The sequence below is a fragment of the Sardina pilchardus genome, chromosome 21, assembly GCF_963854185.1.
Source record: "Sardina pilchardus chromosome 21, fSarPil1.1, whole genome shotgun sequence".
Lineage (NCBI taxonomy): Eukaryota > Metazoa > Chordata > Actinopteri > Clupeiformes > Clupeidae > Sardina > Sardina pilchardus.
In genome coordinates, this window is record NC_085014.1 from 27,682,117 (window position 1) to 27,709,378 (window position 27,262).

Here is a 27,262-nt window from a genome sequence, read left to right on the forward strand (position 1 = left end):
AAAAAGGATTGAGGGGGGGCAGCTTATGCCTTCTTTTTATCTCTACCTTTCCTTTCTTTTCTGTTGAAGCCTGTTCTTTTTTGGAAAAGGGATCAGGGTGGGGGGTGTTGGGGGACTGTGTAACGATAGGCTAGCGTGTCGTAAACAGTTTTGTTTTTATTTATCAGCTACATTATAGATTTGGACTCTGTCTGAAAAGTCCATTACAGCCCAGAGGAGGCCAATGTGTGTAAAAAACCCCCAAAGTTTCTCTCTCTCTCTGCGTTTTTTAATACCCCTGCTCTGTTTGCGGGGCTGGTGGGTTTTTTTGCGAGCGCGGGAGGAGTAATTGGAGGCGGTGGAGTTAAAGTGAGTGCTAATTCTCCTGTCATTGGCAGCCAAGTTGTCAGCGGTCCAGCTGGGCCTGTGCTCAAGCCGTTTCGCTGGTCAAGATTCAAAGTGCCCGTCCACCAAAGTCAAAGCTGTCCCGCTCGCCCGCACCAGACGAGAGCTGCCACTGCAGCATGCTCACCCAAAACACACAGCTCTCTGTGTGTGTGTGTGTGTGTGTGTGAGTGTGTGTGTTTGTGTGTGTGTGTGCGTGAGTGTGTGTGTGTGTGTGTTTGTGTGTGTGTGTGTGTGTGTGTGTGTGTGTGTGTGTGTGTGCGTGTTTGTGTGTTTGTTCCAGTGTATGATGGTGTGTGTGTGTCTCTGTGAGTGTGTGAACGTGTTTGTGTCGGGGTTTTGGAAGCGAGATCAATGATTTCTGTTTTAAGAGCACATAAACACTCACAATTATACTTGTACTATGGGCAGCACAGATTGTGTGCGGTCTGTCAGGTGGATGTGGTGGGGACGCCTGGGTTTGGACAGGAGCGCTGGCTGATGTCTGAGTGCGTGGGAGCGGCAGTGTGCCGTGTTGAGCCACTTCATAATAGGGGCTTTATGAGGAAACCTCATGGGAACCCAAACACAACACACAGGGAATGGAGAAGGAGAGGAGCATCTTTTCCGGCTGTCAGGCAGTTTTTGACTTGGCAGCTCGTGGGGCAATGCTGATTGTCAGGGCGCTACATCTGAAGATGTGTGTGTGTGTGTGTGTGTGTGTGTGTGTGTGTGTGTGTGTGTGTGTGTGTGTGTGTGTGCACGTGTGTGTGTGTGGATACGTGTATGTGTGATGCCGTGTGTGATGCCTCTTTTTCGGCCCCATTTTGACAAACAGAACCATGTGTGACAGAGATGGCTTTGTGCTGGCTACACAGCATGCTAAGTGAAGCTCCATGGCTGGCCGTTTGAAGCGGGGTTTAGGGAGTTGAAAGCAGGATGTGATCTTTGATCTGGCCTCACCTGGTTCAGCCAGCCTCTCAGCTGGCCCTTCTAGAGAGCCTGACCTGGGAGATGGTCTGAATTAGCCGTGTGTGTATCTCTGTGTGTGTGTGTGTGTGTGTGTGTGTGTGTGTGTGTGTGTGAGAGAGAGAATGTGTGTATGTTGTCTGGTGAGGGAGAGAGAGAAAGTGTGTGTGTGTGTGTGTGTGTGTATGTGGGCGGAGAGATGGGGCTGCTGTTTGTTTTTAGCCTGTTTTCGAGGGATGGCCCCTTCGAGTGTTCCCATTGTGAAGCAGATCACTTTAGCACATTAAGGCTGCATGAAAGGAGGCTCTTCACTGGCTCTCGGGCCCTGGCTGAAATCACAGGGATTGTTTTGACTGGCTGCCACCTTTTCTTCTGGCCACACGGCCGCCCGACAGACGGAATCTGACTCAAAAGAGACAGACAAGGAGGACAGCCCAACAGGACATGCCCAGATGCACACACACACAGGCACACACATTTGAACACCACACACACACACACACACACACACACACACACACACACACACACACACACACACATACTCACTTGCATGACTAAAAATGGCAAGGTTTCATGTTAGAAGTATAATTAGTGCACATAGAGTATTTTTTAAAAAAGGAAAAAGTTGTCACTTTTAATGAAGCAAGGCTGTGTGTGTGTATGTTTGTGTGTGTGTGTGTGTGTGTGTGTGTGTGTGTGTGTGTGTGTGTGTGTGTGTGTGTGTGTGTGTGTGTGTGTGTGTGTGTGTGTGTGTGTGTGTGTATGTGTATGTATGTGTGTGTGAATCTCTTTCAGGTCTGTTCCGCCTCGTCACCCACCAGTGCTTCACCATTTATCAAATGAATCATTAGGGCCTGATTTGTAAAGCAGAGATGCAAAAGCAATTTATACTAATAGACCAATTACTTTCTGTCAGCTCACATAATTGCCATATACTCTCCAAATTGAGTTTGTATTTAGGGTTGGTGTTTTTAGCAAATAACATTTCCAGATGTTTTCAAAGGTGTGTAGTTCTCTAAATTTGTTATCATGAAATGCAAAAATGTTGCATAATAGGACAACGTATTATGTTGACATTATACTCTATGTACACAGCAACAAAGTCTTTTTAATTTCCAAAAATAGCATGTCATAGTTTCCCAGCAGCTTTCAGAGCAGTGTAAACAGAAGGGCTTTAGTTGTGTATCTTCTGTAATTGAGAGAAATGGCTGCTATCGCCTGGCTTGAGCGCGCAGACCTCCTCCCCCACTAGACAGGCCGATATTGAACTGGGGGGAACAGATTGTCCGCTGGGGAAGCATTGCTCCAGTTACTGCCACTTCCCGTATTTATTCTGCTTAAGTTCATAATTATTTTTATCCGGCAGTTAAAAATAATTAACAAGTCATGCTCTTTTGTCATCCACCGTTACACATCCTGGGTCTGGCAATGAAAGGCTTTTCCATAAGCACGGCCACATAATAGTGTCAAAATCCATTTTAAAGAGCAGTAATTCAGGGGTTTACAAGACTCCATAAAACCTCTACATGCCCTGGTAATGAGAAGCATGAATGGAAAGTTGGAGCTGCAGGCTAGGCCCTACATATGGAGAGAGGAGAGGAGAGTGAGTGAGTGAGGGCAGGAGAGAGAGAAGGAGAGAGAGAGAGAGAGAGAGAGAGAGAGAGAGAGGAGGGGAGAGAAAGAGAGAGAGATTGAGAGAGCTAATGCAGGACAGAGAGGTTGACTCCTGTCCTGGACTACTTTATTCCAGCAAGCATGCAGTATTGGTTGGATTATTTATTTCACCTTGTGACATGATATTTCTGAGCTTGAGTTTTATTATCAGTTTGTTAAAGCACTGATTTACTGAAGGTGGAAGTGCTGTGCAAAATGTGTGAACAGAGACAAATGGTCTGAAGAACAAATGAGAACACAGAACTAAGGCCTACACTTTAAATTGAACAATTTTAAATGTCCAAACAAAATTGTAATACAAAATTGGCCTTGAATGTCTGGCTCTGATAGCTCCAGTCATGGTATCTGAAAACAATGTGGTCTAGGTATAGTAACTGAGTATTCAGCCCCTTCAATGTTGTAGGTGGCGTTCAGACAGGCTTGATTTGGGAAACTGACACACTATGAATGATTCCTGGAACATTCAGTTATTCCTCACAAGACATTCAGGGAAAAGGCTGTCAAGAAATATTCAGTTGATTTGCAAGTACGGTTTCAGAGGGAGGAGCCACTATAGACCCATTTAAATCATATGGAACATACCAACATGTTTTTGGTGTTTCAGGAGACAGAGAACAAAGACAGAAAGTCTGTACTCCAAAATAAATCCTATTCCATGTAATTATCCCAGGCATCTGAAGGGAACAAACATCATATTACAGAACCACATTAGAGTATTTTGTTTGTGGATTTGGAGATGCGCTGTGTGAAGTGTGTACTCTGAAGACGGTGGCCTCTATGGTTTTGTACAACTCCAGCTAGCTCTGAAGAGTTCTAGATGCAGCAGTCCTTCGTGGCTGCATAGCCTCAGTCCCCAGCGGATAATGACACATCATTTCCTTCATTTACTCCTCTCTTTGAGAGTAACATTCCAGCTGCACCCCTTGCTGACCAACCTCCTGAGAGTCATCTCTTACAAGGATACAAGGATACAAGACTTGGACAAACATTTGCAGGCCATGCAATCACACAAGTGATTAATGCCTCACTGAATTCTGGTACTCTTCCTTCTGCATTTAAACTGACTTGGATAACACCTCTGCTTAAAAAAACTTCTCGCACTCTCACTCAAGTGTACAACTATTGGCTGGCCTCGCTCCTCCCATTCCTTTCTAAGACTATCTAAAGGGTGCTTTCCAAACAGGTCACAGAATTCCTCTCACGGAATGAAGTCCTTGATCCTAATCAATCCGGCTTTAAATGTGGCCACTGTAGTGAAACAACTCTGTTGTCTGTGACAGAAGCCTTAAAGGCAGCCAGAGTAGCTGCTTGGTCCTTGGTCATCTTGCTCGACTTATCGGGTGCTTTCGACATGGTCATCCATTGGCATCACAGGGGAAGCACGCTCCTTGCCTCATTGGGTGATGGTTCAGTGTGTCATGGCTTGGACAAACATTTGCATCTTATTTCCTCACCACAGGGGTATACCAAGGCTTGGTGTTGGGGCCCTTTGTCTTTGTGCTAGTGTGTGTGCATGGCTTCTCATACAGTATCATGGCTACGCAGACAATACCCAACTCTATCTGTCATTCCCGTCTGATGACCCATCATCTTGGTGCAGATCTCGCATTGTCTCTCTGCCATTTCTACATCACCTCCAACTAAACCTCTCTAAGGCTGAACTGCTGGTTTTCCCAGCCAAACTGTACACCACAACATCAACATCAAAAGTGACCTCTTGCTCCTACCAAGGTTGCATGAAACTTCACACTATACAATATAAGAAGAATCAGGCCGTACCTAACCCAACACACAATCCAGCTCTTGGTACAGACCATGGTTATCGCTCGCCTCCACTACAACTCCCTTCTTACAGGCTTCTGCAGTGAAACCAGTATAGATGGTCCAGAATGCAGTGGTGCGTTGAGCTCCGCTGGCTGCCTTTGGCTGCTCGCATCAAATTCAAGTCACTAAAACTTGCCTACAAAGTGATTGCTGGGTCTGCTTCCATTCACTTAAATGGGAGGCTTATGTTAACATCATGGCTTAACAACTTATGTTGACATCAAGGCTTATGTTACCCCTCGGCCATTGCGTTCCTCCAAGGAACGTCATCTGGTAATGCCGCCCCTACACTGTTGGCGATTCAGACTACTTTAATTTGTTGTTCCCCGTTGGTGGAACGTCCTACCATGTGCTACTAGAACAAGGGGTATCCTTCTCTATCTTCAAGAAGCTCTTGAAGACCCAACTCTTCTGAGTATACCCCCTGTTCTAACACATTTAACAACTCAACACACCTAACATACACTTACCAAGCATTTCATTTCTTCTCTCCTTCTCCTTATACCACTGCCTCCTTCAACTACATTTTAACTTATACTTAAACTTTTGCACTTTCAACGTCTGGTAGTAGTATTTATTGTAGTAGCAAGGTAACCTAAGGTTTCCTTTGCAATGTTGCTTGAATGTTACTCCTCATCAAAAGTGTGTTAAATGAAGAAATGTAAAGATGGCTTCTTTTTAAGCTGGCAGAGAAAAGACATGAGAGCCATTGAGAAGGGTGATTCATAGTAATTCACACAGTTCTCTCTAGGGGCCGGTGCTGTACTTAGCACACGAGTGGTCTTGAAAAAAAGGGAAGTATATGCTGTTGTATAGCAGTTTGTCAATACAACATTAGTCTGAACTGGTTTAGTGAGTTCAGCTGAACAGGAATGAATGAATGAATGAATGAATAGCAATCAATATCAGAAGCTGGTTGACCCTCATTTTTGGAGATTGATTGACTAGTTCTGTCAAGTGATTTACAGGAAATTATAGTCTTTGTGTTGAGAGATGCTGCTATATGGAACAAGATGAATGGCAGTAGTGACCTGTATTGGTGGTTTGTGTGTTGTTGTGTTGGTGTGTTATTTACATGTCATTTTAAAGGGCATGTGTATGTGTTGTTTTAAAGGCCTGAGGAGACTGTAGGGAAACCTTCACTCAATTCTCCTGCCACAGGTCGTCTTGGGCCAGACATAGGAGCCACTGACCGCCCCTGACTCTCCTAACCCTCTCACCCCCATGGCTCCTCCACAGTCACTCACTCACCCCTTTCCCCAGCTTCACGGTCTGCCCAGAGCTTGGGGTTTAACAGTCCTCTGCCCTGCTGGCCATTTACTTTAAGATTCTTGTAAATGTCCTTGACATTGATTTGAACCCAGGTAGCCCATATACACTGAGCAGAGTTTATGACTTAGAAATATGCATTCAGTTGTCAAAGTGAAGGCTGTGTGTGTGTGTGTGTGTGTGTGTGTGTGTGTGTGTGTGTGTGTGTGTGTGTGAGTGTGTGTGTGTGTGTGTGTGTGTGCGTGCGTGTGTGTGTGTGTCTGTACGTGCAAGCATGTCAGTGCGACAGTCCTGCCTTTACACTGGAACTCTCAAAACAGTAAACCGACTCATACTGGACAACATTAGTCACTCAACTGTTTCCAGTTTTTCAAGGTCTAGTAGTAGAACGGTAGATATGTGTTGTGATACCTTGCTCATTTGTTAACTCAGCCAATCAAAAGGATGCCAGACACAGTTCAAATGACAACCCGTATGGTAAAAATACTAAGTATCATTGCAGAACAGCACACTGATCTACTGCACTTCTAGTTTCTTTGATGGGTAGCTAGAGGCAGCATGCTGGAAAACTTTGATTCAAGCTGAACATCTTTGATGTTGGCATGGTCTTGCAAAGTCACTTCAGTCAAATCGCAGAGATGGCCTACCAGCATGATGCGTGATGTGTCTCGCCAGATAATGATCTCAGAAATATCACTAAATAATAAGCTGGAGGTTTCACCGAGCATAAAGAAGAAAGTTTGATGCTTTGTTGTGGTTTGGCCTTGGAATCTCTTCTTAAGAGAAATGTCATGCATCTTTATTGTGAGGTGTAGACTGAGGTATAGATGACCATATGATGTATGACTATATTGATGGTCAAACTTTCCAAAGGGAAAAATGACATCAATTATTTCCTTGCATGTGCTGCATATCTTGAATTTCCCCTTGGGGATCAATAAAGTATCTATCTATCTATCTATCTATCTATCTATATTGATACAAAGCACCAGTCAAATATATTTGTATATGTTCAATACATGAATAATATTTTCACCCTGAGAGGTACCTGTAGATGTGTTATGTTAGCTGTGAGCCACCAGCAAAGATCGAGTCGAGCCAGTGCCACCTGATGAGTCATGAATCCTGAAATTAGCAAGTGCAAAGAGACTCGTGTGAGCAACGCAAATCTCTACAGCCTCGCAAAGCTGCATGACAAACAAACAACTCTTCACGTGGATAGTGTTGATTCCAGAGGACCAGCAGGATATTTAAGGCCTGACGTTGTCGCAGTGTTAAACCCACCACAATCGCTCCAACGGGAAGTGAACCAAACCCAAAGCACTTGTCTCTCTCTGGTGACCAAACGCTCAGCTGTAATCATTTCCATGTAGCATTATGCTCATTTCTGCAGCAGTTATTTGTCTATGGTTATATGTACATCAGGCCAAATTGACTGCAAAACCACTAGGCCACCACAGTTCCCTCAGCTACTTCATACTTTGACTTGTAAACTTGTTTATGACATTCTCTTGCTGCAGTATTTTTTTCCCCCTTGGCAAGTGTATGTGTTCACACTTGAGAGGGCCTGGGCCACGTACATGTACTGTACGTGTGTGTATGAGAGTGTGCACATGTTTGGATTGGTGGGTGGATGGGGAATGTGGAAGGTTGGTTCTGGAGTGTGACCAAAACCAAACTATTCACATATTCACACCTCGAGACATGTCGTTTTATAACATCCTCTTGGAGCTCTGTTAGATTTCCGCTCTTGACAACCAAAAGCACATTCAATGTCTGCGACAGCTAGCGCCGTTTAAGGGTCATGCCAACGTGTGAACAAAGCCTTCTTTTGGAGCTACAGCAACACAACTCTCTCTTTAGTCAAAGCACTCCAAGTGTAATTCTTCAGACAACACAGCAAATCCATGATAGCAGCCAATCTGAAGGAGCTTGTGAAGGATCACGGGAGGTTCCTCGGTGGCCAGCAATGGGAGCGTCCAGCTGGTGGTCTGGGAAGACGGCGTGGTGGTCACTCAGAGCCACAGACTGCCTCAGCCCGTGAGTGCTAATTCCCCCCCACCCCAAATCCCAGCTAATGGCAGTCAGTGGGTATAAATTATTCACCCACATGTCAAGTCCATGACAGCAAAGCCCTCTTACATTTGTGACGACAGGCCCCCATGGTCTACAGTATCCCTTTGTAAATGGATGGAAGCATGCTTATGAAAACTGTTGGTGTTATTGTGGGTTCATACAAATTTGTGTGGATTTTTGTTGAGTGTGATTCTGGTGTTGGGATGTGGCGGTGACTGCAGCGAAGGGGAGCCAGAGGAGAGGTCACATCCACACTGGTCTGCCGGAGGACGTGTTTGTGGGGAGCAGCGAGGGACGGATCTGAGAGTGTTTTTTCCTCTTTCAATCACACTGATGATGGAGTTAAGGGCAGGTGGCCATGGACTGATGGAGATGCACTTAAACACAGTAATTTGTGGGCTACAGTAACAGTCTGGGGCATGACAGCGTGGCGGTGACAGTAAAATAAATAATCAATTCATTAAATAACGAGCCAGGCCACAACAATTTCCTTTTGTTCTGTCAATCCTCAGGCACTCAAAACTCATCAGTGGAGAGGCTAAATGAAAGGAGGGGAAAAAAATTAAAAGCCCGGTACTGAGGGCATGCTTTTTACTTATCAGCCTTCGATTACTTTTTAATTGGGGGACCAATTTTCTGACAGAATGGCTGGAATGTGTGTGTGGTATCGGAAATGACAGGTCTAATGGCTGATTGCAGCGAAAATGTCAGGGTGCTTCAGATAGGAGATGGTGAGATATGAAAAGCCGTCAGAGAGGCACAGAGGCGTAATGGAGCACAGAGGTGGGAGGGAGAGGGGCTCCTAATGTGTGGCTGAGTGTGAGTGTGTGTGTGTGGCTGTGTGTGGGTGTGTGGGTGTTTGGGGGGGGGGGGGGGTCTCTCTTTTCAACTCGAGACTGGACAGTCTGCTGGATTTGACATCAACGATGTAAATGTCCGTCCATGAGTCCTATGCGATGGCCAGGCGTATATATCATCTATGGTCAAATGTGTCTCATGACCAGCATAAGCTCCATACTAATGGGAAGATGGTGGCCCAAGTGGTAGAGCCTGGTGGCACCAGGGAAGCCAGAGTGCATGATAAATATGTATTTCATCTTCTACCGTGGTGGAGGTGGCTGTGCATTAATGTGTGAACTGCATGAGTAAGTGCAGGAGTAAAACGTAAGAAATGAAATGTTGGCATCAAGTGGTGATGTGCCATCACTCAGTAGGCCGTGAGTAGTCGGCAGAGCAAGAGGTGAACAGAGACTGCCTGCAGCTGCTGCCGCAAATGTCTGTTATTACGAGCTGCCGGGACTCATGGTGTGCATGTGTGTGTGCATGTGTGTGTGTGTGTGTGTGTGTGTGTGTGTGTGTGTGTGTGTGTGTGTGTGTGTGTGTGTGTGTGTGTGTGTGTGTGTGTGTGTGTGTGTGTGTGTGTGTGTGTGTGTGTGTGTGTGTGTGTGTGTGTGTGTGTGGAAGTGGAGATTTGGGGATTGGAGGGGCTGAGGGACAAACGGGCGTTCACAGGATGGTAATTCGTTCTTTTTTTTTTTTAGAGGAGTGGTGCCAAATCTCTGTTCTTCCAAATATACGTCTAAAACACCTCTAACATGTTATCACTACAATTCGACATAACCTATCTACATTTGGCTTAGAAATCATTGAAAATGATCCTATTCTGATGAATTTTGGCAAGCCGTTTGTTTTCTATCAGTATTTGTGCGTAAAAATACTAGGGTCTGCTGGTGAAAGGGTTGCTGACCCTACTTCTCACTTCTCTGCTCATGTTTTTTTTTTAATTCTTGTAATATACACACAGAGGGCCTCTTGCGCTTTATTGCTTAATAACGGACTAGTAATTACTTTGAACCCAGCTGATGAAACACTTTCTGAGGGCAAGGACAGCCAGACATTCGCAACGTTGCCTCACTGTATTTTGTCTCTCCGAGTTGCCTCTTGCCATAAATGAGACGCTTCTCGGCAAGACATACAGTCATTTTGGTTGTTTTTTTGGCTCCCAGCCTGGTAACTGTCAGCAGGGTTGCCATTTTCCCCCGAAAAATGAGAGGAGAGGTGGCTAGGCCCCGCCTTAGCAGACCGCGAGTGTGTGTGTGTGTGTGTGTGTGTGTGTGTGTGTGTGTGTGTGTGCAGGGGGGCAGATGCAACTTCCAAGAGCGTTTTTTACCCTCCTCTGGTCCGGGCCTCACAATGAGGAGTGCTGATTTTTTTGATAGGGTCCCGCTCTGAGGGGGGCCAGCCGGAATTAGAAGTGGATTAATAATTTTAAACAAGGTTAAACCTCCTTAATCTACATGCTCTGTCTGTCTGTCTGCCTGCCTCTGCGCTTAGCCATTAGGCCGTCTGCTGGGGCTCGACGGCGCTGCCCCATAATCAAAAGAGTCATAAAAAAAGTCACCAATCAACATTCCGGAATAATATATAAGTGTGACTTCTCAGCAAGGCTTCATCAGCAGCCATGTTGTCTTTCTGTCTCTCGGTCTCTCTCTGTGTGTGGCGTGGGCTAATAATGTATGGTCATCTAAGTGCGAAGACAGGCGCAGGCGGACTAAGAGTATTAGATCTGTCCTGTCTGCACTTAAAGCTTATGGAGAGGAGACTGATTATGTGTTTTACGCTATATGGCGATGAGTGGTGAGCCGCAGGTTTGTCCACGGTGCAGCCAGGGCCTTCCCAACTTTAATCACACGCAGCGCTGCGGTTTATCATGTCACTCACTAAGTCCTCCATCCACATCAGACAGGCCGTTGCGCTCCAATACGAGGAAAGACCCTCGACGCCATCGAGACCATCAGAGTCCGTCATAGACGCGGTATGGCAACAGGGCGCTGTGTGTGTGTGTGTGTGTGTGTGTGTGTGTGTGTGTGTGTGTGTGTGTGTGTGTGTGTGTGTGTGTGTGTGTGTATGTGTGTGTGTGTGTGTGTGTGTGTGCAGCCTCAGGGCTGTGCTAGACATCAGATCTGTGGCTGAAATGACAGGTGCAAGGAAAGAGTTAAAGTGTGTATGGAGGGGTGTGTCGGGGGTCTCGTGCGAGAGGCACAGCGCGCAGACAGAAATCACGGCACAAGGGCAGGGGCAATTTCATCCCAAGCCAGGAAGTCATCACACCTCCACAAACACGCTTGTGACACAATCAACCTCCCAAAGCTCTCTCTGCCTCGCTGCTACCACTATGTGTGTGTGCACATGAGGTGATTGTTGTTGTGTGTGTGTGTGTGTGTGTGTGTGTGTATGTATGTGTGCGCGGGCGCTTGTGTGTGTATGTTCATGCGTACAAGTGAGAAAAGTGTGTATCCTCTACATGGATGGAACGGAAGCAGGCTTGCTCACAGTTATTAATTTTAATTGTTCTGTTGCTTCCTCTGCCAAGACGTCTGGGTGCTTGCTCATGGCAGGGGCTCCTCCAAAGGGGCCCAAATTACTAACCTCGCTCTCGCAGCCTCTCTCTCCTCACCCCATTTTACCCCTCCTCGCCTTTTTTTCTGCAGGTCTGTGTTCTCTTTAATAGGCTCTCGTCCGTAAGGTGAAATCCTGATGAAAGAAATGAACAAATAGAGACAATGAAAAGCCAAATGAATAGGAATTTTAAAAAATCCCAGTAGTGGAAAAAAACCCCCCAATGTTTTTACCAAACTGGATAGATCTATAATTTTTTTTCTTTTTAATTTAGCCATTATAAAAATGTTCTGTGAATGTAGCTGGGACATTAGCCCCCTTCGGAGCTATTATGCCTGCTGTCTGGTGCTGCAATTTCACACTTCACTGACTCCGACAACCAGTCTACTTGAGTCTGGCTGCCCCAGATTTCACCTTATTTAGGTAATACACCAAAAATCACAGAAGCCTGCATATCTAACTTCAATATTTGATAGGCCTTCCTGTTATTGAAAGGTATGTGCTTTTAAAGACAAAAAATCTCAAATGATTTGTCAAGATAGTGTATGGACATGCTGACCATTTATATCAGAGATAGCTCTGTGAAGATAAACTAGGGGTGCCTAAAAATATTCTGGTAAAATAATCCTTTTGCTTTGTTGTGTCATGAAACTGTAACTATAAGGAATCTCTCTTTGCTCTGTTGACTTAGGAATCATATGGCCTATAGTTTCTTTTTCAGGCTCTTGTGGGCTTAAACGTTCCTTTCAAACATAGTTGAGATATCGTGTCAGTGGTGTGTAGAACAGTTTACTACTGGATGAGGTAAGGCCGTACAACCATGGAAGTAATGTCTTATTATATCACTTTTACATGGTGAGTAGTGTGCCTCCCCTCCTCTCCGTCAGCTTGTCATTTCTAATGCATGAACGACGGCATACTAAATGCAACAGCCAGACAGGCGAGTTAATATATTATTTATGTTGTAGAAGAATAAAAACAAACAGTGCGCACTGCACTGCTCGTCTTTGGCTTCCATCTGCGGACAGAGGTTTAAACCGCAGACATTAATTCAGGAAAGCCTCTCGAGTTTGCTGTAGTTATCAGACTATCCTCTCCTCAGTTTTGCAACCTCATGGAAACAGTAGAGCTACTACCTGTAGAAATACCAGCCGTGCGTGGATTTTAATGTGCTTCTTTAGCGATCGTTTAGCCCGCATCAACATATTTCTAGTGGTTCCAGTGTGCAGAAAATATTATTGTTCTATGAAGAATTTCCCATTTATTTTCCGGTTTGCTAGCAGAAACACCATTCTATCCGATACAGTAAAAGTTAAACGGACAGGCAAATTGCCGCAATCTGACCCCCTACTGCATGATTGAGGTTTCCTTGACATTCATTTCGAATGAACTGTTCAAGGACATGCCAAGTGAATTGTTAATAACACGATGCTGTGACTGCACATTTCTTTTCGTGAGAAATGCGTTTTAGTAGACCGTGGCATCCACGACTCATTTAAACGTGGTACATCACTGCTGTGTTCTCATAAAAAAAATACTTCACCTTGTTGCTTTTCATTTAGGACCTACAGGCCCATACCACAACAAAATACGACAATGTAGTTAAAAAGCAAGACCTTTAACAATAATATTAGGGCCTAAATAATAGTACAGCAATTACTATTAATAATAATGATTATTGTTTGTGTATTTTTCCTAAGTTTAAATGGGGTTATTTATATCTTCCTTGCGTCCTTGCAGAATTATTTATTTCAATATTAAAACAAAAATCAAATAAACAAACTAACATCCTTGAAAAGCTTCTTCCAAGATGAGGCTGGAGCGCTTTGAGCAGCGCTTGTTTTCGTGTCGCTCCCTACCTCCGTAAAAATTATGTCATAGGTCACTTGACAGGGAGGGGGCTTGGATAGGATTTCTAGCAGGCAAAATGGAAAATATTTCGAAATATTGCTTTTTTAACAAGGGGGATATCTTTTACGCCTCTCAAGATAGCCAGGTCTGGGTCTCCACATTTCCAACGTTCAGAATTTCCTGTCAACAATTTGGACAGTCTTCAGATGCGCGCAACATTTGTACACATTTACATTATAACTATGTTATATCCTATGTATGCATGTGCAAAAAAATCTGAGAGGTGAAATGTAAAATGAATGCTCCAAGTTTTTCTTTTCATCAGTAACAGGTGCCGTTGCAATCAAACTTGTCTGATGCATGTTCTTTCCTGAAGAACACCATTTGATTTAAAGTAAACAGAAATCATAAAGATAACTTATTTCAATCACTTTATGGCTTTGTCGTAGTATGCCTTTACAGTCATTCGCAATGCACAATGTTGTGCATTTTATAATGCACTTGCAGTGCCCCAAAACAGCAATACCCTTATTTTGAGCTGTTTTTAAAGGAAAATGGAAAAAAGCTGAAACAGAGGAAAAAAGCAATTACTTGGGAGATTGTCCTCCAGGCATTGAAAAGCTATCAGCATGAGGGTTCAGATAGGCTCAGGAACACCTATGGCCCCAGCATTATCCTGGCATGAGGTCGCTTTGGCAATAGTTTGGCAATTTCCGCCAGCACCTGGCCTTCCATCCCCCGCGTCCAGCCTATACATGCTGTCTTACTCCACCTTCATCACTTGCCCACTCACTCAGTCTTCTCTCTGTCCTATTCACACACACACACACACACACACACACACAGAAACACATGCATGCTGCTTAAAAATATGCTTGCATTCTGATCAGGAATTAATCTATTTTCGTTGTAATTTGACTAGACAACTGATACATTTCTTGAGTCTTGATATTGGAATGGACAAGTATTCCATTAATGTCATATGCTTCAGTAGTGTCTGAACAAAAGTATCTGACTACAAATGAACTGCAGGTGGCTCGCTGGTATTTTATTTTCCTCCTTACATCTGATAAAAATGTTATCTCTCACAAAGGTCTGTAGGCAGAGAGTCTGCCGTTAGATTCATTGAGTGATGTTGAACTGAGACAAAGAAAACATGTCCACAAAGGAAGTGATTGAGTTTTACTGGTGAAGACATGTCTGTTTAGTGCAAACACAGCCTCTATCTAACCTGATCTGCATCAAAATTATAACTGGAGTGAATTTTCCTAAAACACTGCCTGTGAAAAACATCGGAATAGAAGGTCGCTCTTTGCTGCCAGGAAAATGTGACCCTCATATTTGTCTCCTGATGGGACCAAAAGGCAGTGTGGAGTAGATTGAATTATCCTGGAGTTTGAAAATGAGGCGCTGCTTTTTTTGTGGGGGGGGGGGGGGTGCAGCGAGGCAACTTCTCATGTTGTGTCAGCTGTAGCCATATCAGGGCGACAACCCTTCTCACTACTAACCACCTCCATTTGTAGTCCAGATAGATGTGTTTGGTCTGACCGCCGGCCAGTGTTTCGGCAACTGTCAGTGCAGGCCCGACAACTGCTCCTCTGCCTGCGTCCAACCCCCTCTCATTTGCAGGTGTTGATATTGGGGGTCTGGGTGCCAAACTTTTCCAGACCTCTCCTCACACCCCCTGTCTTCTGCTCTCGCCTGTGTGATTTGAGCTGACCTGCTCTTTCACATTGGGTTAGCCACAGATAGATTTTTGGTCTGTTAACGTTACATTTGAAGTGGAACCCCATACGTAATGGTTTGACTGGAAACATTACTGCAACTCACTGTGTGATTGCCACTCAATGCTAGTTGTAGACTGTCCCTGTGACCATGTTTACAATGCTGCTATTACCAACTGGGCTCTGGACAAGGCCATGTGTGCCCATGTGGCTAATAGAGATAATATGGTGTTGAGGCTCAGTAAGCTAGCTTAGGTGTCGAGATCTACAGCCTCTTACCAAGGAAAAGTCCTGATAGAATTGAGAGACCTCTCTCTCTCTCTCTCTCTCTCTCTCTCTCTCTCTCTCTCTCTCTCTCTCTCTCTCTCTCTCTCTCTCTCTCTCTCTCTCTCTCTCTCTCTCTCTCTCTCTCTCTCTCTCTGGGACATACACATCACATCTCTCGGTCGTGGTTGTTTTCCCTACTCTACACTTCCATGGTCTCGATTCCGTAGTTTTGTAAACACTGTGTGCAGCCGTTGGGTGTGTGAGTTACGCCTCTAGTGGTACAACTGAGGGCTCCTCGGATATTCAGTGAGTCATCTTGAAATCTACACCTGATGATTCGAAAAGGCTTTTAATCTAATCCAATATACGTAATAACATTCAGTTATTCTGTTTCATTTCATTTGAACTTCAACGTTCTCCTCCAAAGTCATCTGCAGGAACGTCTCCTGTTGAGAGAAATAATAATCTTCTTTCTCACCATAATATAGTGTTTTCGTTGCATTGTGTTTCTAAACGGAGGTCCAAGCCCTTGTTGACATGCTCGTCCACCCACTGGCCCGGGCGTCGGCCCAGATGAACGGTGTCATGTCCAGCTAGAGCCGCTCCGCTGCCCGTGGGCCACGCAGAAGAGGAGCTGTAGGCTCACACCACACGTTTGGTGTTGGTGCTCTCTGTGTGTTTATGCTGTAGCTTGATAGGGCATTGCTCCACAGGATGGCTTAGATGTGTGGTACCATTACTCAGATACAGGATGGTAATGTAGCACGAGGCTGTGTCAAAGAAGACCTCCTTAGCTAATTGAACCAGTAATAGTGACACTACTTGGAATAACTTTGTGTTTTTTCAAACCACTCTGATGGGCATGGGTTAGAATTCAATGATACTTTGGCATAATGCTGAAGCTGAACACTCAAACGGACAGTACTCTCAACATCAAGACTATCCAGTGCTAGTGGTTCTACCGTGATTTCCAGAGCCAGTCACCATGCAGGCTTCGGGTTAAGGAAGCGGACCTCGCTGTCTTGGTTTACTGGAGAGAGAATTCTTGATAGTCAGGCTATCTCCTCAGGTGCATTCACTCCTGCATATAAAATAAGTTGTTTACAGTTGAAATTACTACACAATCGTTAAGAAACTTGTCTCCAGACAGAAACAAATTATAATTCCTACTTTACTGGTAGGCCAAAGTAAACATGTTAACAAAAATAAATAAATGAGTCAATGCTGAGTATGTTTTGATTGATTCTCTGAAGAGCAAAGTTAGATAAACAACACACACACACACAAATATTTTCCTCGCTTTAAAACCACCATGAGAAACATTAAATGGAATGAGCTATATGCAGTGAACTTCCTCAATTTAAATTAGTTTGGAAACTTTTTCATATCTTGTAAACTTAAAACAGCTACAGTTATACTTATTGTTATCACCTACACCAGTTTATAAACTAAAACAAACTACCCCGGACTCATTTGAGAGAGACAGATGACATGTCGTTGTGAGAAGACCTTAGGCTAATATCCGTAACCTTGTAAGATTCTTGTAATTACGCAGATGGACCAGTCGAATGTAGGAACTCACATTACAAGAGTGTGGCAATCTGCTGTAATCGTTATCTAGTTCTACAAAGATATCCTCATATATATATTTTTTCAAATGCCTGTCATCTTAACAGCATAGCATTAATATGCATGATTTAGGATTCACAGTGGCTTTCAGTTGTTAAGAGTGGAGGTAGGCAGGAGAACGCTGATTTGTGCTTCTTGCCCACCCCTCGAGGCGAGACATTAGCCCAGTGGGGTATCCGTGCGCTCTCCTTACAAAAGAAGGACCTCTTTTCAGGTGCAAACTTTGCTAAGTTAAATATGGCAGAAGGGAACTAAAAAAAACAATCACACGTTACAATCCTGACGTCTGAAAAGAGCATCCAAAAACAAACGGGATTGCGCCTCTTTAAACAAATACTGTGATTAGTGTGATCAGTCCAACTTTTTATTTATTTATTTATTTGTTATCCTCTAATTTCCAAAGCCTTCCACTCACCAAGGCTAATCTTACATTTGTCCACAAATAGCAAGTTACTCTGTGAATTGAAACGAGGGATGTTCTTTGCACAGACAACTCATAAAAGAGTATATGAAAACCATAGTTCTGACAGCTATAAACCTGCTATTTCATCCAACACAAGACTGGACCATGCACTTATGTGATTCCGCTGACTTTATTTGACTAGAAGTTTTCTTCATGGGGAAATGAATTAAATGAAATCTGAAATATGAGAGTGTTGACATGCCGTGGTTTTTACACGTGCATGGCATGCAGAGCAATGCAGAAAGGAGGTAAATGGCTCGTTAACGCTCGTTTCATTCGCGGCCAAAATGAACTTGTCAAAACACAACACATCACACCACACCACTGCAGCGAAACATCTGCCTTCTTGAATGGAGCGTTTGCTCCACTTCTCACTCCAGGGACCCATTAGCTTCTACGCACTTGCGAGCTCCGTAGATAAATTCATCAGGTTTGTGACACCTTCCCAGATGTTAGGGCATTTAGACCGTCTCAGACTAATAGATTACCCTATTTTCGTTTTAGCACTTTTACGTGGAAACATTATCTTGGGGTAATTGGGGCCGCCTTGAAATCAAATTAGTTATTCAGTGGTGACACATTGGTGTGTCTGACTCCTTTGAGACTATAAACAAAAACCCAGTAAATGGGTGGAAAGATGGCTAGTTTGTTTATAAATACAAGTGGCTGTCATCGTACTAAAAACAATAAACGGATGCCACTTATTCTCATCTTCGGTAGAAAACGCTCACATAATGTTCACAGGCATCTATTACATGCTTTTGTAAAATATTTCAGATACAAAAAGGCAAATGGGCCTGAAACAATGTCTAACTTCCATTCCAGTTCTTAAGGGTCCGAATCACCATTACGAGAATAAGACAGCGGATGTGGTTCGCTGAATTAACACAGGGTAACGTGTAAAGATGAACCTTCAGGCTATCTGGACCTACCTCATCTGTTAGGCAACTATTAAACCTACCACATCACCTGAATGGGTTCTACCACGACGGGTGAGAATGTTGAATGATTTAAGTGCCACTGAAGTAAATAACAATGACATTGTCTCAATTTTTAACATAACAATGCCATTGCTACATGCATTAGATTGATTTTAAAACAAAAACATCCTGGATTAACGTTCTCAATGAGTACCTTTGCATATTCAGCACTGGAGCAGGTGAAACAAGGATCAATAATGAAAGCACGTTTAAGTAATTGACGTGCAAATCATTCCCAAAATCTACATATTTCTTTCAGCAATTACATTCACGTTCGGCTATTCACAGTTCATAGGCCTAGAGAGATTTTGTGAAGTGGTACAAAACATCGAAACTTATGTTATATACATTAATAGACCTACATATTTGGCTAATTAAGAAAGCAACATAGTTCACATTATCAAAGGATAATTTGCCTGTAAAACTAAACATGCTATTGGCATGTCCTTGGCATGTCCATGGTGCGTCTTTTAGCCTATGGAGAAGACGTGAGTTTGCCTGTTTTCTTCCCCTACAGACTGTTGCCAAATAAGTTTGTGAAATAGAACTAAAGGGCAAATAAATGACCAATTCCAAACAAGCCCAATTGTGTGTGTTCTATTGTTGTATACAAGTATTTTACATAGTGTCTCCATAAGTAAATATGAAAAGGTTCATCCACAATGAAACTTTTCATCAAACATATGACACACAAAAAAGTGTGCCATTCTGAATATGATAATGCCTTTATGCCTTTCCCCAACAATTCGACCACAGCAGAACCCACAAATAAGGTTGTCTCTTATGGATGATCTGACACACCTTCATCGTTGCATCACATGACATGACTGACATCATTGTGTGATGATATAATACAGGCAAGAAGACGGAGGGGGGCGTTTGGATTTCAAATATTAAAAAGATGTGGGTTGCATGCAATGCGTGCTGAAACTAATAATTCGTGCTGTGGGCTACATGCTCACTTTGCAGCACGCACTGCATAAGGTAATTTAGCAACTGACTTTATTGTGATCACAAACTCGATTGCGTGACAAAATGCGTTTGGAACCTGCTTGAATCGGTTTATCCTCTTAGACTGTGCTTCCCCGCTTAGCCAGCAAATGCTGTGGGATTGAGTAAGGCTTCCGGGTCGGGTAAGGGTGTCGCGGTGAAGGTAGTTTTCAGCATCAAACCGTTACTTATTCATTCTCAGATCAACGTGGTAAAAAAATAGCCGACCATGCGTTCTTATCTGGAGGAACCAACTGGAGTTGAAAGCCTTACCATAATGAGGTAAATGTCTTGACATGTATTTTAAAAACCACATCATAACAATAAAACGCACTCTACAATGATGGATAGACAACACAACAGTTTCAGAGGCTGCCAGCTACATAGGAACTGCTAGCCTACAAAACTCGTACCACGTGACTGCCAAGGCTCTATAATCCTTTTGAGAATCCAAGAAAGCAGCCTTTCATGCTTTTCTTTTGGTGGTTTGGTCCTGAGGAGCTAACCTTGTCACGTAACTGCTGAGTATAGTTTTGCTCACATGCGTCGTCTATCCCATTATGGTCTATCCGCCCGTCGCATCTCCAAAACTACTGTGATTCTAGCAGTCAAGTTCAGGTGGCACTTTAGCGCGTGAAAGTAGGACGGTCTGCGCCATCTTTTGACGTCATGTGGTTTGTCAGGAAGATCTTGAGCGGATCGGGTAAGGAGGAAAAAAAATGTTGGGGTGCAATAACATAATGCGCCTGCGCAAGGGAGGGAATGCGATTCAAATAAATTCTTAAAACTGTTTATATTTGAAGATGGGGGTGGGGTGGGACTTTGGGTCGGGGTGGGATCTGTGGGGGTTGGGTTGAACACTCCACATAATAAGAGACATCCAACATCAAACTGCAGAGCAACCATAAAACATAGTATAATTTATGCAAGAATCAAATTCCATTGCGTGCATTCTAAACGCATCTTCTTGAGAAGAGCTGATGGCCAATCTGCGAATGCAGATATGTGAGATGTGCGGAATGTAGGCTTGTTAATATGGAATATAAATATACAGTATTGTATACTGTTCAATTATGATAGTTTTATTTACTGGATGGAAAGTTTTAATATTTGACAGACTAAATATAATGTCGTGAACATCATATTTGGCTCACTGTTGCTGCTGTTACTAGCCTACTGCTGCTGATGCTGTTGTTGTTGTTGTCAGCAACATCACGTGGGGTAGCCTAGTGTAGTCTTCCTGGCCCACTCTAAAGGCCAACCTACCTAAAAAGGTTTTGCTGAGAGCTGCAGGTCGTTGACTTGGTCAGCACGGTCAATATTCAAGGATAGGTATAGGATTCAAGTAGGGACTTCACAGTAGGGCGTTGCTTTAAACATTTGTTGCGTTTACGCAATTTAATTGGACTGCAACTCAAGTCATTAATTCATGTTAACAGTTACATGAAGCCACAACCCGAAATTATATTGTGCATTCTCATTCAGACTGCCCTCTGAAGAAATATGTTTGCAGAGTGGGTTCATGCCAGTCGCCTCCCAACTGTACTTCAGACGGCAACTTTTTAGTCCCCCTAGGCAGAAACCACATTCTAAGATGGCGCCCTCCTCACTGTCAAGTTCAAGTAGATTACCAGTTCTAGCACTCGGCATTGGGTGTGAAGTTGTTTTGCCACAAATGAAGAGAGAGTAAAACAACAATGACAGCAGAAATTCATCCCGTTTGCCATGTTTCATTGACTTTAATTTCAGTGAAAATGTATGCTCACATTTTATCATAAATAGTTTGTAAAACAAACAGACCAACAAAAATTATCCTGCTTTGAAAAAGTACAAGTAAGAAGCCTATTCTTCTCTTTCCCCTAAATTTAGGCGCGTTGTAGTATTATCAATTGCGTCTTATGTGGCACTGTGACACAGTTCATCAGTTAAACACTTTGCTTTTCAGGAATAACTTGATGCGTGACCCATTTCCCCAGAAAATGTTACAACATCACAAACTAGCTGCGCTTATACATCAGAAGTTCAATCTGACATCAGGGCCTAGGTTACAGTATATGAGGGTGATTTGAAATAAAAAACGTAGTTCTTTTAAATTAATGTATAGAAAATAGTTTATAAAACATATATTCATTAAATTATTTAAATAAACATATTTAATATATCATCGTTGCTTACGAGGTGCTGTTTACATTTTCTTTTTAAAAGTAGTGCTGGTGTTCTGAAATCGTCTCATAAGCACAATATATTTGTATATGCATAAGTTTCAATTCTTAAAAATAAGTTACAATGCAATGCTGTAACTCTTTGTGCCATTAAACATATATCCCCTCATGAAACATAAATCTAGTACTCTTCAGACTAAAGTTGTGATCGCACAAACAGGTCATCTCGGAAGGTTATTCACATAAAACAAGAAAATCAGACTTCTCTATATGTAACAACCACAGTTTTCATAACGAATAACAACGCTAATATTCACAGAAGAGCTACATTTAAAACAATGCAAGCTGACAAAAAACTTTTATTTTGAAATTCCTGTGTTGTGACAGTTCATTGTTGTTAATGGACACATTTAAACACGTAGCTACTTGCATCCACAAAGACAGTACTGGAACCATCGATAAATGGATACGGACTCATGGTTGGGCTCATCCCAAAGAATTTAGAAATGGTGTTTTGTACACTGTCACATGTGTTTACAGTTCATGAATGAAAACTATATGCTCTGGTAGAACTTTTCTGAGAATCTGATCATGATGCAAGGAATGAATGCAAGTGGCTGGAGGGCCCTTGAAATTTGTAGCTAAGCTTTGCTAGTACAAATTAGGTCTACGCTCTGATGCTAAAGTAAATACATAAAAAAGTAGTTAATTTGATCAAAATTAAAAGCATGTCGATAGACGTGCTTTATATATTTTTTCAACTACAGAATTTATGCTTCACATGTTTATCAATGGTCTCACAAGCTAAAAAGAATGGCAGTAAAGTAAAAACATTATATAAACAAATGTCAATCAATTATATTTATGTAATTGATATTTTTTCTCCAAATAAGACACATTTATTGTGTAAAAAAAGATACAATCGCAGAATGGGAGCTTTAGAGTTAATGATTTTTTTTCTTAAATGTTAAACTGGTTATGACCCAAAACTGTACAGTCTTGTTAGAAAATATTTCCATAAATATCATTTAAGATTCGGATCTTACCCCGATAATTAAATTACAAATTGATAAATATGGCATCATGGATATGTATTTACATCGTTATTAACAAAAGGCAACGTTATATTCAAATGTAACAATCGTAACCTAACATCACACTTCTCCACCTGAAAACGGACGTGGACAACAGATTCGACCCCATCAAACAAGGAAATACATTCACGAGTAGGCTATATACTTATTTATGATTTATTTTCTTGTTCAAGTTCAAGACAAAGACTTTGGCACGTTTCTTAAGACTGTTTGAAGTTGTAACAATCAATTAAAAGGTGATGGTGAACTCTCACCTTAATATAAAACACCGTGAAATATTCTTCCTTTTATTTTTAAATAAAATTTTGAGAAAATACATAAAATGAAAAATAAAATAATTATCTGAAACCTGAAAACTAAAAGTGAAAAACATTTTATTTATTCTTAGAAAGTATTTTATTTATGATTTGTTTCTTCGAACTCGGAATAAAAGTCAATTTTTTCGAATCCTGAGAAAGGACGAGGCCTGCTGGCAAACTGTTATCTCTCCATGTTGTGCCCATGCCATTTTGTACACCTTGAATAGTTTTGAAGGTTTCCTTACTCTTGTGGTCCGTATAGAGAGCTTGTTTGTCACTTCAAACGTACCATTCATTAAAGTTGGGCGCTAGTCCATCGCTGTGTGCAGATGTGTTTTGCACTGCAGACGGTGGGGTTTTCGTGGGGTCCTCTGTGTTCGCTGAGACTAAAACTGGGGGTGTAGACGATTCATATCCAGAACTTGCTGCAGGAGACGACTCTGAACCCTGTGACTCGTGTACCTTTAATAATAAACATCAACAAAAGCATGTATTACTACACATTGTCATCACCACGACAGTCGCACATGCATAGCAGCTTTCATCTTTCAACAGAAGCAAGCCACAGTGCAGAGATGCTATTACACATAGCCCATCACTAATAATGCATCTTCAATGAGGAAAATATGCTCAAAACTAAATATTCAGGAATAGGTCATTTAGGGGTGAAGTTTAAGACAAGACTTGGCCATGCAGTTTTATTGATAAAAAAACCTGTGGCCTAAGTGCTATAGATGTTATGTTTATGCTACTGGCTAAGACAGAATGGCCATCCGAAAGGGTGTGTATTGATGATGTGTATTAATGTCGATTTGTTTACCTTCATGTGTTTCCTGAGAGAGCTGGGGTGTGTGTAGGACTTGTCGCACACTTTGCAGATGTAGGGCTTGTCAGAAGTGTGCACGTGCATGTGCTTTTTCCTGTCGCTACTGTTGGCGAAGCGTCTGTCGCAGCCATCGAATTCACACTTGAACGGTTTCTCTCCTGCCAAAAAAAGACCATCATATAGACTACTACAAAACACTGTTGATGTTCCAGAGCACATCATATTTGCACTCCCAATACACAGTGTCTATTCCTCTAAATGGCTTGAACTGAAATAGTGGACACAACACCATGTGTAAAGAGTTTTACGCATTTTTTTTTCTTGAGAGGAATAGGCCTAATAGTTCCTTTGAAGATAATTTTGTGCCAAACATTTTACGTTCACAACTGAGTAACTAACTCCCCTGAAGAATTACTACAGTTGGGTGTAACATTTGTTTACTTTTTCAAATACCGAGTTTCAAACCTTTCTTTAGCATTAACAGACCCATTAAGAACCGTTAAACAACATGCAGCCGAAATAAAGCGGACTTATCTACAGGGCCACTCTTACGTGTTTGCACTATAGACTACACAAATGCAAAAAGATCAACAATCAAGATAACACCTAGGAAACGTTAAGGAAACAACCCATTTACATTTTCTTTGCCTTTGCAAAATCTCCATCTAGTATGTATATAGCATTTGCACAAAGTTTTGTTTCATATCCGATCTTTGCTAAGTAAAGAAATCTTCAGCCGAAGGCAAGAAATCGCGGCCTTGTATTCTCACACACAGTTATTCAACATTTACTTGAGTAGGCTAGCTCTCCGCTTGTTTCGGCCAGTTTAACTCATTCCTGCCATGAACACATCGCACACAGAATCATAATAATAATGGAATGCAGTTCAACTCTTTTCTTTTTCTTTTTACCTGTATGAGTTCTTTTATGAATTTTCAGATTTTCCGATCTTGCAAATATTTTGCCACAGCCTGGAAACGGACACGGGAAGGGCTTTTCTCCAGTGTGTACACGGATGTGATTGACGAGTTTGTATTTGGCCTTAAATGATTTTCCTTCTCTGGGACAATCCTCCCAGAAGCAAATGTGGTTACTCTGCTCCGGGCCGCCAACGTGCTCCATGGACACATGCGTTACCATTTCATGCATGGTGCTGAAAGTCCTATCGCAAGTCTTTTTGGGTCGGTTCATCTGGTTCTCCTCAATCCATTTACAGGACATTTCTTGCTTTATCGGCTGCCTCATGTATCTAAAGAAAGCCCCTGGGCCGTGGTGTGTCGGGACGTTCATCCCCATGTTCATATTGATCGGGTGGTTGTAGTTATGCAGCTGAGCGGTGCCGTAAGGGTCCGTCCGAGGACTCGCGACGGGACGGTACGGGTCTGGTCTTCCAAAAATGTCCCCGCGTAAACCAAGATGCATTTGACTGTTTACTACATGTCCGCTCGGTGATGTGTGGCTTACTGCCTGCTCGTGGAGCCCAGGAAACAACAGATGTCCCGGGTTGTCAGAGATTCCTGCATGGGGTCCGTGTAGACTCCCCGCGGAAGCAGCAAAGATCCCATGCTGGGCGCTCGATGCTGCCGACTCGCCGATGCCAGCTCCACGGTTTCGGAAGAGAAAGTCGCGGGTTGTATTGAACGGTCCCCCGCCGTAGGAGCCCACCTGTCCACCGTGGTGGTGCCCAAGCGCGGCTGCATATCCAGTAGCTTGCGGAGTAAACGCAGACGTCTGACTAGACGCGATATCGTGGGTCACTGGACTAAGCTTGAACGCTGCCGAATGTGAGGAATCTGCGAAGGGATTTAGTCCCAGACCCGGGTCTCTGTTCCCGAGTTCATGATGCCTCGGTGTTCCGAACCCCCCAACTCCAAGCGATGGGAACTGAGGACCACTGTCAAGGAGCATAGTCATTTGGGCTCAAATGACAAAAGGAAACGAAAAGTGAGTAAATAAAATTTAAACCCCGTGTTAGCGGAGCTAAGTTATAGCCTATGCGAAATCTGTTATTCTACACAATGTCGTTCTGCTAGACCTACACGAAGAATTCAAAAGTTAAAGAAGGAAATCCTGGTGCTCGGTGAGCAGGGGAGAGAAACTCCCGTAACTGTGATCCGTGAGAAAGAGGATCAAACTTCCCCCCCTTTCCAGGCGAATGATGTCCTTGGACTGATGAAGTCAATCACTCACTCCTTGCACATAAATGAACTCGGGAGGCAGCTCTACGACAGCCAATGAGAGCACAGCTTTCTCTTTGCCACGTGACCGCAGTGAGAGGAGTTAATTGGCTAGATGTCTGTTGATTGGCACATTTGAGGATTGGAAATGTTAGTTCGTTTCATTGGTTAAATTTCATTGGTTAGCGAGGCATTATTTGCAGGTGAGACTACGGCACATTACTTCAGTTCTGTACGCGAGCCTTGTTTGTTTCCCATTGGAGGCACGGCAGTTGTGTGGAAAGTTACTCATACTTAATTTGTGTTTGCATTAATAAAACACATAGCGACCACTCTGTTCCCTCGGTTGTTGGTATACATAATTTACCCAATGCAGTTTATTAACCAGTGCAAGCTACTATTGGGTCAAGTAGGCTAAACTTGTGTGAAAATTTACCTAATTTGAGATAAACTTGGAATGAAACATTAACCTATTTTTCAGCATGCTATTTTTTGTAAATTAATGTCTTCATGTATTAGTAGTAGGCTACTGCAAGCAGTGTAAAACTGACTTGCGACTTGTTTTGGATTGTCAGATGAGATGGAGCCTGGAGAACAAGCCATAAGGATATAGGCAGATGGAAATGTGCAAACAGTCTTAGCATTTTTTTCCCCCAGAGATGGTGATAAGTATCTATCTATCTATCTATCTATCTATGCATCTATGCATCTATGTAGCCTGTGTAGCTGAATACTGTCCATATCCATACATTATAAGCAACACATTTTATTGCCATGATTAACCTGAGGTTATTATTATTGTTGTTAGCCCACTCACTTTAGCCAACAATAGTTTATAAACGGTCCTGACCGAGTTCCTAAGATTTCCAAAGCGCTACAGGGTGTGAGAGTGGGACACAAGAATGAAAGACAGAAAGAAAAGTGGCAGTACTTGTAATATAGTGAGATTTTTTCCCCTTGACCCCCCCCCCCCTTCCTAAAAAAAATCATACTATAGAGCAAGTTTCACAGGGTTGCCACAGACTCGCTGCAGGACACATACAATCTGATCAAGTTCAGAGACGCTGAGTGCTTCAAGCGGCGCTTTATAACACCAAGCCTTTTCACTATACCCCCTACCCCCAATCTGTCTCAGGAAGGAGCTCAGATTTTTTTTATTTTAGACATTTCAAAAAGAAAAATCTCCAAATCAGTCCCTCACTCCGCGTCAGCTCTGCACTTGG

General features: G+C 42.8%; 1 protein-coding gene and 1 long non-coding RNA gene across 2 annotated transcripts in view; one reads left to right on the top strand and one right to left on the bottom strand.

Moving 5' to 3' along the window:
- LOC134069107 (uncharacterized) overlaps positions 1 to 27,262 on the top strand; it is a 55,718-nt gene that overhangs the window by 23,457 nt on the left and 4,999 nt on the right. The window lies entirely within an intron of this gene.
- On the bottom strand, positions 21,247 to 26,017 carry zic3 (zic family member 3 heterotaxy 1 (odd-paired homolog, Drosophila)). Its single transcript, XM_062525199.1, has 3 exons — positions 24,774 to 26,017; positions 23,857 to 24,020; positions 21,247 to 23,498 (listed from the first exon to the last, which is right to left on the bottom strand). Exons 1-3 carry the CDS (start codon positions 25,774 to 25,776, stop codon positions 23,316 to 23,318), a joined length of 1,350 nt encoding a protein of 449 aa, XP_062381183.1. The 5' UTR covers positions 25,777 to 26,017; the 3' UTR covers positions 21,247 to 23,315.

Excerpts from the sequence above, each read along its gene's own strand:
- zic3 (XM_062525199.1), bottom strand. The coding sequence starts at position 25,776 with ATGACTATGCTCCTTGACAGTGGTCCTCAGTTCCCATCGCTTGGAGTT. Across the intron at positions 24,021-24,773 it reads TCATAAAAGAACTCATACAG|GAGAGAAACCGTTCAAGTGT; the intron begins GTAAAAAGAAAA and ends TTTTTTTGGCAG. Across the intron at positions 23,499-23,856 it reads CTCTCAGGAAACACATGAAG|GTACACGAGTCACAGGGTTC; the intron begins GTAAACAAATCG and ends TTATTATTAAAG.